This window comes from Suncus etruscus, chromosome 2 (assembly GCF_024139225.1).
Source record: "Suncus etruscus isolate mSunEtr1 chromosome 2, mSunEtr1.pri.cur, whole genome shotgun sequence".
Classification (NCBI taxonomy): Eukaryota; Metazoa; Chordata; class Mammalia; order Eulipotyphla; family Soricidae; genus Suncus; species Suncus etruscus.
The window spans coordinates 106,775,614-106,785,261 of NC_064849.1; the positions used below are offsets into that span (position 1 = coordinate 106,775,614).

Here is a 9,648-nt window from a genome sequence, read left to right on the forward strand (position 1 = left end):
TTTAAAAGTTGAAAATAGAAGCCTTTCTGATAAAGCTTTTTTCCCTTCTTGTGCTTATTTTTCTGATATGGAAATGCTCAGGGACTACTCATGCTATGGCCCTTGTGGGGGATCATGCAGAACTGAGACCAAACTCAGGCCTTTCACATGTTAAGGCATTGAGCTACTTCTCTGGCCCAAAGCTATTTGTATTGATCTTGTCATATCTGCAGATCCTATGAATACTGGCTTTTGTTATAGTTAAAAATTGATATTGGTCTGGAGAGATAGTACAGTGCATAAAGTGCTTGACTTGCATGCAGCTAAACTGGGTTTTCTTCCTGGCACCATATATGGTCCCCCCAACACTGCCAAGAGATCCTTTAGGGCAGATCCAGGAATAAACCTGGAGCATAGCTGGGTGTGACTCCCAAACAAAAACAAACAAAAATTAAGATTGCAATCATGATAATTTTGCCTGAAAATAACCCCTTTGACTTTTCTTTTTCCTTTTTTTCTCTTTCGTTATAAAGACACTGACTTGGTCCTTGTAATTGGAGCCAATGATACTGTTAATTCAGCAGCTCAGGAAGACCCCAACTCTGTAATTGCAGGCATGCCAGTGCTTGAGGTCTGGAAATCAAAGCAGGTAATATTTTAGACCTAAGTTTCACTTTAATAATAAGATCTCTTAAAATACACATGTAAAACTTTTCACTCTTGATGAGCAATGGTGGGGGTTTTCAGAGGGCCCAGGACTTAAGAGTAGCTCAGGGTCCACATGTCTGTATCCAGCATTTGTCTCTTCTGAGGTCAGCAGAGAACCTGAACGTCTGTTAGTGAGTAAAACTAGATGAGGTTATGTGGATGAGTTAACAAATTCTGTAAAGGCTGAAAAAGAGCTGAGAACTTTTGGAATGAGTTTGGCTGAATTCCAGATTGAGTCCAGTGGAGCAGATGGCTTCCCTCTGGGACAGTAAGTCAGTATCATTGCCTTTTGGAGGAGGATGAGCACGTTTTTTTCATTTAACCTTTTAAAAGGGAATTTGTTGTTATGAGGTGTCTAGAGGAAAGGTGATTTAGAAATCTAAACAACATGGCATCAAGAAGCATCCCCCCTCCTGCACATACCTGAGAGAGGTGAAGTCCATGATTATAGAGTCCCAAAGGCTGTGATCATTACTTTGCTGCAGCAGAACATCTCTTCCCTATGCCTAAGTCTTATCAGTTCTTTGATAATCACTAATTATGATAGCAAAGTATGGCATAGTGTACAGAATTTCACATATATATGTATATTTTATTTTTAATAATATCTTTATTTAAACACTGTAATTACAAACATGTTTGTAGTTAGGTTTCAGTCATAAAAAGAACACTTTCCTCCACCAGTGCAACAGGAACATACATATGTTTAAAGCAGTATCTGTGGGCAGTGAGTGATCTGACGTGTACGTGCTCATTTGATAGAACAAACAGCTGAGAGTGATGCTGTGTGAATCATTGTGTTATTATAACACGGGGGGGAAATGCAATTATGCTTTTTCCATTTTTGGTGCATGTCCTAGAAGACCATAGGGAGGCTTTACACTCCATTCAGAACTAACTCTGCTATTTAGCAGCACGCAGTATCATCATACACATAGCTGTAAATGTCTGTGACACATCAGCATTAGAGTCGAATTTCCCTTTCCTTTTGTGTTATAGAAGCAGAGTATCATCAGCCATTCACCCACCCTGTGACACTGCTAGATTTCTCTCTGGACCTTGTCTCAAAACTTTCTGATTATATTTTACTTGAAAGTGATGGAATAAGAATCATTTAGGATTACATTTAGGATTCAAAGTGAAAGTTTATGCACTATTTATTTATGCACTGTTTATTTTCTGTAGCACATTTATAGAAAGGTTCTTTTTTCCCCCAACTAGAATGTATTTTCTATAATTTATATAGTGGAAAACAATAAGATGAAATTAATTTGTGATCTTATCACTGAGAGACTAAAACTAAGTTAATTTGTATTTATAGATGCATAGACATGAACTATGCATAGAATTAAGTATAGAATGGAGCTTTTTCATTGGTTGTATTTTGGGGTTACACACAAGGTAGCCCTGGCTTTGGGCATAGGAGTGACCTCTGGCAGTGCTCAGGAACCCATTTGCATTGCTGGGGAATTAAACCCAGGTCAGCCAAATGCAAGAAATATACCTTAGCTCCTGTTCTATGTCTTTGGCCCTCAACAGACATATTTTTAATAATTCAAGGTAGTTTTATATAGACATGCATTTGGAAATTTTCCTTGTGTAAAAACCTATGTGCTAAAGTAGTGGTATATATACTGGCCCATGTTTAGATAAGGCAGTATTTATATGCTAAACATGTTCTAGTCAGAACTGTTCAATACAGGCTCTCATTTCATCTTAGGTAATTGTTATGAAGAGGTCCTTGGGTGTGGGCTATGCTGCAGTGGATAATCCAATCTTCTACAAACCCAACACTGCCATGCTACTAGGCGATGCCAAGAAGACATGTGATGCATTGCAGGCCAAAGTGAGAGAGTCCTACCAGGATAAATAGAAAGATCAAGCTGTTGTCTACCAGAGTCACCTCTTCAGCTGTGGCAGGAGGCAAAGTGAACCTCAATATGTACAGCTGACATATATCTGTAGCAGCGCACTTGGAAGAAAAGGAAGCCTAAAGAAAGCAACAACAAATGCAGAGAGATTTTTTAAGAGCAGTAATCCTTCAAGTTAAAAAAAATGATTGAAATATTAAATGTCTTTCTGTGCATATTTTTGTGTGTTATAAATCAAAAGTATTTTGTAAAAAAAAAAAAGAACAACCTCATTTTTAGATGTAAGCCATTTGGGATATTTTTATTCCTTCTCAGTAGATAGCAATGTTAAGATGGAAATGAAACTTCTAGTTTTTATATTTTACACGGATTGGAAAAATATAACAGCATATATTACATGTGCCTATAGATATGTTTTTTCAACAAATGTGACTGACTAATTTGAAACTTTGTTCAACTCTTGAGCTCTTCTCTTTATTCATAATCTGAATTGACTTCAGTTTGGTTTCAGGTTTTCAAACTAGACTTTATTTATCTGCAGAATTTCTAAAATTTTATCTTGTGCTTTAGTTAACTAAAATAAACCTAAAAAAATATACCTTGAAATCTATGTCTTTCATTAGACTATCAATGAGACATGAGTTGAAAATCAGTATTTGTTGTATTTTCGAAAACCCTATTTCCAATCAGAGATTTCTTTAATCAATTTATAATGTGTAGTACTGTATTAAGTGCACTTGAATGAAATTCAACTATGACTAATAAAATGAGTTCATTATGTTTGCATAGTGATGTAGCAATTGTCTCTGGTGAAAGGCTAAAATCAAATGGTTCTGCCTCTTATTAACATCTGGGGGAAGATTTGCTACTATGAAATAGATTAAATGAAACTGTGTTAACTGTTAGCAATATTTTTTCCCAACTCATGTGGTTTTGAATATCATGTAATTTATGATATTTGAGAGCAATGGTGGCATTAAAAAAAGTGGCTTTCAATCTAAGCATTCATAAAGATTGTGTCCTTTTGGGGCCTGAGAAGTACAGTAGGCAGGATGCTTACTTTGCAGGTAGCCTAGCATCCAATCCCAAGCATCCCAGATGATCTCTGGATCCTGCCAGGAGTTATTCCTGAGCACATAACCTGGAATAACCCCTGACTATCTTCAGGTGTGGTTCAAAGAAATCATTAAAAAAAAAAAAGGTAAAAGAACACCCATAAAAGTCTTTTGCAGTGAAAGTGTAGATTCTTTTTACAATTGTTCTTCCAGGGGAAAAGGCCATATAGGTTGAGGATATGGCAAATATTTTGAACACTCATCTTATTTTTTTTATATAATTAACCTGGTACTAACTTGACTCAAACACTAATCAACACATAGAATGTAATTGATATGATTTTTTTAAACTATACTGCTTATGTTTGCTGCCTTTACAACTCACAGTATTGTTTTTGGTACTCAGTTTTTTATTTGTTGATCCTGAGATGAAAAACTTCGTAAAGCATGTAGCATAGGCATGAACACATATATGTGTTTTGAAATTAGAATATACTCCTTAGAATTATTAACGGGCAAATGCTTTTTGTTATTATATCTTAGATCACTTAAAACTTAAAACTGAGTTAATCATGGAAAATCTATTGGAAGAAAGTAACTAGTATCTTTAGTCTTACCCCTTTTCTTCCTTGAAATAACTTCTATATTCAGTTTAACTTAAAAACAATTATACTTGGATTTAGTAATGTAGTTTTATTAGTTGTATTGAAAGCTCATATTTTATTGGGTTTTATTTTAATATTTATTGTGCTATCTAAGGGATTTTTAGATTTATTTTCTGTTTTTGTATTTTTTGTGGGGGTTCACATCTGGCTGTGCTTAGAGCTTACTTTTGGTTCTGTGCTTAGAGATCATTCCTGGCATTGCTCAGGATATATATGTAGGATTAAATCAGGGATTTAAATCAGGGATTAAATCCCAGATCAGTTGCATGCAAAACAAGCTCCTACACATCTACTACTGGATATATTTGCTCTCAAATTAATGCCTTCATAAGTTTTATATTTTTGATGAATTTTATGGAGAAGTCTAAAATCAAAGATAATTTTAGGGGCTGGAGAAATAGCACAATGGCAAGGCATTTGCCTTGCACACAGCCGATCCAGATCAAATGATGGTTCAAATCTCAGCATCCCATGTGATCCCCCCCATGCCTGCCAGGAGCTATTTCTGAGAACAGAGCCAGGAGTAACCCCTGAGCACTGTTGGGTGTGACCCTCTAAATTAAATTTTAATTAATCAATTAAAGTCAATAATTTTAATAAATCCAACTTTATATTTTTCTTCTCATAAGTTAAGTATTAGATATTCCTTAGTTTTATTCATATATTGTTATTTTTTGATGCCCAATAATTTATATTTCCATTCCCTTCCCATGAGTGCTTCTCTTGTTTTGATGACTTGGGATTGTACTTTCTTGGTTATGTTGCTTGCTCATTTGGTGATGGTTTTTATTTGGGATTCTGCAACACTTTATTTGCAGTACATACTCAGAGGCTCACTGGAGTTTGCACTTATTTACGACACACATTTTAGTGGTAGTGCTCAATGGAGCTTGTTGGATTAAACATTAAATTGGTGCTCACAGCCATGCTCGTTGGAGGTTGCACTTGTGCCCACAGTGCTTGCACATCTTTAGATATGGTATTGTTTGGGGTCTCACTTTTTTTTTTGTTTTTTTGGGCCACACCCGGCTGTGCTCAGGGGTTACTCCTGGCTATCTGCTCAGAAATAGCTCCTGGCAGGCACGGGGGACCATATGGGACACCGGGATTCGAACCAACCACCTTAGGTCCTGGCTGCTTGCAAGGCAAATGCCACTGTGCTATCTCTCCGGCCCATGGAGTCTCACTTTTTAATTGTGGTTTTCTTTTTTTTCTTTTTGGTTTTTGGGCCACACCCAGCGGTGCTCAGGGGTTCCTGGCTGTCTGCTCAGAAATAGCTCCTGGCAGGCACGGGGGACCATGTGGGACACCGGGATTTGAACCAACCACCTTTGGTCCTGCATCGGCTGCTTGCAAGGCAAACACCACTGTGCTATCTCTCCGGGCCCTTAATTGTGGTTTTCACACACAACTGCACACTGTTTTGATTTCAAGAACCAGAGACTGCATACTGATTTGGTGTCAGTTGTCCTAGATAACAGAATTACTGGGACAATACTTTGCACACATGGGCAGCACTGGGGGTGTCAACTCATAACCTCACACTAAAGTCAGGTTCTTAAATTACTGAACTGTCTCCCAGGCTCACATAATTACTATTCTTAATTCTTTGTACCCTATAGTCTGGCACTTCCAAAAGATTTATACCTAAGTATTAAATGCTAATGTTGATTTGTCTGTTTGGAAATTATTAACCACTTTTTATTGGTATTAAATTGGGGATTTGTTCATGTAAAGAACATATCTAATGTCCAGGTCTTATATATTATATTTTTTTGTCTCTTTCTTTCTTTCCTTTTTTTTTTTTTTTTTTTTTTTTTGGTTTTTGGGCCACACCCGGCGGTGCTCAGGGGTTACTCCTGGCTGTCTGCTCAGAAATAGCTCCTGGCAGGCACGGGGGACCATATGGGACACCGGGATTTGAACCAACCACCTTTGGTCCTGGATCGGCTGCTTGCAAGGCAAACGCCACTGTGCTATCTCTCCGGGCCCTTTTTTGTCTCTTTCTAACTTTAGACAGAGGCACAGTTTATGTTCCAGATTACTAGTGCGTAAATTCTCTTAATCATTTTGCATATTCTTTCTTTCCTAGGATTAGAATAGAGAACTAATAGGACTACTCTTTTCCTGCAATATGTTTAAGGACTTTAATTATTCAGGGAATATTAGATAAGTATTTGCTAATGAATCGAGATAATGGCTCTTGGCCCTTTTATTTCATCCAAGCTCTGATCCTAGTGTTACTTTGTTTGTTTTGTTCTTGGATCACACTGTGATACTCAGGGGTTACTCCTGGCTCTGCACTCAAGAATTACTCTTGTTGTAGTCAGAATGATAACACAGTGGGTAGAACGTTTGCCTAGCATGCAACCAACCTGGGTTAGATCCTCAGCACCCATATGGTCCCTGAGTCTGCCAGGAGTGACTCGTAATCACAGAGCGATGAGTAGGCTCTGAATTGCTGATGTGGCAAATAAAACAAAAGCAAATAAGAAGAATTATTCCATAATTCAGAATCTAACTCTTTAAATTACAGAATTTAACTCTATCTCACAGTGATTAAAAAATAATAGCTTATTGCAGCCAACCCAGGTTCAACCCCTCGCATCCCATATGGGTTTTCTTTTCTTTTTATTTTTCCATATGGGTTTTCTAAGTCATGCCAGTGAGTCTTGAGCCCTGTCAGTGAGCCCTGAACTTTGCTGGATATGGCTCAAAATTTTTTTTTAAAAGGTTTATTTGTGTGTGTGTGAAATAGGGCAAATGCTGAGGCTTGAACCCAGGAAAAGCCTCTTTCAATGTAGGTCAAAGGGATATACCATTGAACCTTATCCAAGCCTCTGAAACAAAATTTTAAAACATGCATCTTAGTAATAAGCAATATAAAGTTACTATGTACATGCCAAGGGGCCAGGTTTGTGGCTGAGGACAATGATGGAGGAAACATTACACTGGTGGTGGGATTAGTGTTGGAACATGAATACCAGAACTAACTATATTGTGAACAATTTTGTAAATCAAGATGTTTAAATAAAATAATAATTAAAAAATGAATTACCTCTGGATGTGCTCAGAGAGACAAATGGATGCCAAAGATTGAACCAGGCGAGGCCATGTGCAAGACAAGTGCCCCACCCCTTTAGCTTCTGATCCTAATATGCTTTCTTCAGCACAAATACAGAATATATTGAGACTAAGTCAGTTTAGGATTTAGTACAATTTATCTGATCCCAAACTCTATTTTGCATAATTAATAGCTCATATGTTCATCTAACTTAGAGACAAGCTTAGTCCCCTAAGGCATACATTTTGTGAGTTATAAAGCATTTTGATGCTGGAAAGTTGGACAGCTCATAGTATTAACTAGGGAGAATAATTCAGCTGTCTAATTTATAGCGCTTGCCAGTTTTTTGAGAGCCTTTGCCAGCAAATATTGGGTCAGAATTGGGGGGTGGGGGGAGAGCATATAACAAAATGACTAAAGCTCTTCATTCCTGTGGCAGCAACTTGCACAATCCAGCTGCTCTTGAGATTCTTAAAAGAAAGAAAAATTAGGTTAATTAACAAGGAAATAACTTTTCTAAGTGAAAATTTTAAGTGCTGCTTTAGTAATGTAGAAAATAATCATATTTATATTTCAAAGCACTCAATATTGCCTTTCCAAGAAACTCTTATCTCAGGGCCTGAGGGATTGTACAGTTGGTAGGACACTTACTTTGCACAACTCTGAGCACCCTAGATGGTCCCCAAGTTCCATCAAAACAATTTCTGAGTGCAGAGCTAGGCAGGAGTAGGCACTGAGACCTCCAGTATAGCCCCAAAGTAAACAAACAAAAACATTAAAATATTCTCTTATCTCTTATCTGGTACATATTGAGCCAAGGAATTGAACTGTTCACTATTTACATGATGAATAGATATTTGCATGAAGTATCTTATGAATAGAAACATTTTGGACACTGATATAAGACAGATGACAAGGCAGTAATTAAAGTAATTGATTTTGAAGCTGTTACATATATAATTGAGATAAAATAGATCCCAGTGTGGGAATTCATGTGGAGGTCAGAGTAGAAGCAGGTGTGAGTGGGTCCAACAGAAGGAGACATGGCTGCCAAAGTGTTTGAGTCCATTGGCAAGTTTGGCCTGGCTTTGGCAGTTGCAGGAGGCGTGGTGAACTCAGCTTTGTACAATGTGGACGCTGGGCACAAAGCTGTCATCTTTGACCAATTTCGTGGTGTGCAGGACATTGTGGTAGGGGAAGGCACTCACTTCCTCATCCCTTGGGTACAGAAACCAATTCTCTTTGATTGCCGCTCCTGACCTCATAATGTGCCTATCATCACCGGCAGCAAAGACTTACAGAATGTCAACATCACCCTGCGTATCCTCTTCCGGCCGGTGGCCAGCCAGCTCCTGCACATCTACACCAGCATCGGCGAGGACTATGATGAGCGTGTGTTGCCATCCATCACCACAGAGATCCTCAAGTCCGTGGTGGCTCCCTTCGATGCAGGAGAACTGATCACCCAAAGAGAGCTGGTCTCCGGGCAGGTGAGTGATGACCTGACGGAACGAGCAGCCACCTTCGGACTCATCCTGGATGACGTGTCCCTGACACATCTGACCTTTGGGAAGGAGTTCACAGAAGCAGTAGAAGCCAAGCAGGTGGCTCAGCAGGAAGCAGAGAGGGCCAGATTTGTGGTGGAGAAGGCTGAGCAACAGAAGAAGGCGGCCATCATCTCTGCAGAAGGTGACTCTAAGGCTGCGGAGCTGATCGCCAACTCGCTGGCCACCGCAGGGGACGGCCTGATCGAGCTGCGCAAGCTGGAGGCAGCAGAGGACATCGCCTACCAGCTCTCACGCTCCTGAAACATCACCTACCTGCCAGCCGGACAGTCGGTGCTCCAGCAGCTGCCCCAGTGAGGCCCAGGCTCTGCACATCGCCTTGGGCTGGCTAGACCACAGCCCCCCTGATTCTTGGCGCCACCTTCCTCCTGCTGCCCCCAACACCCGCCCCAGAAATCACTGTGACAATTTCATGATTGACTTCGAGTGAAGGAAATAAAAGTAAAAATCATTTTAGACCTCAAAAAAAAAAAAAAAAAAGATCCCAGTGCACTTGCATTGTGTGTGGATGGCCCACTTCTCAGAACTGCTAGGAGAGATTTTCAGGATGGAGCCAGGAATAGCCTTTGAATGCTTTGGATATGGCTCAAAAAACTAAAAAACAAAAACAAAAAACACCTCCCAAAAGAGAAAGAAAAATAATAGATCACAGAAACACAAGATAACTTTTAACTTACTTGGAGGAGGCATGCAAAATTCTATCAGGTAGAGAAATGTCAGTTTATGATTATGGAGACCTAA

General features: G+C 39.1%; 2 protein-coding genes across 2 annotated transcripts in view; both read left to right on the forward strand.

Moving 5' to 3' along the window:
* The window catches only part of NNT (nicotinamide nucleotide transhydrogenase), a 123,897-nt gene extending 121,086 nt beyond the window's left edge, over positions 1-2,811 (forward strand). The window contains exons 20-21 of the mRNA XM_049768252.1: positions 513-628; positions 2,408-2,811. Of these exons, the coding sequence (XP_049624209.1) occupies positions 513-628; positions 2,408-2,560 (269 nt within the window). The 3' untranslated portion in view covers positions 2,561-2,811. The remainder of the gene's footprint in view (positions 1-512; positions 629-2,407) is intronic.
* A 5,522-nt stretch (positions 2,812-8,333) lies between these two features.
* Positions 8,334-9,363, forward strand: LOC126001073 (prohibitin 1-like). Its single transcript, XM_049768246.1, is given in 1 exon segment — positions 8,334-9,363. A coding segment is annotated over 1 exon segment (765 nt). The 5' UTR covers positions 8,334-8,385; the 3' UTR covers positions 9,151-9,363.
* The last annotated feature ends 285 nt before the right edge of the window (positions 9,364-9,648 follow it).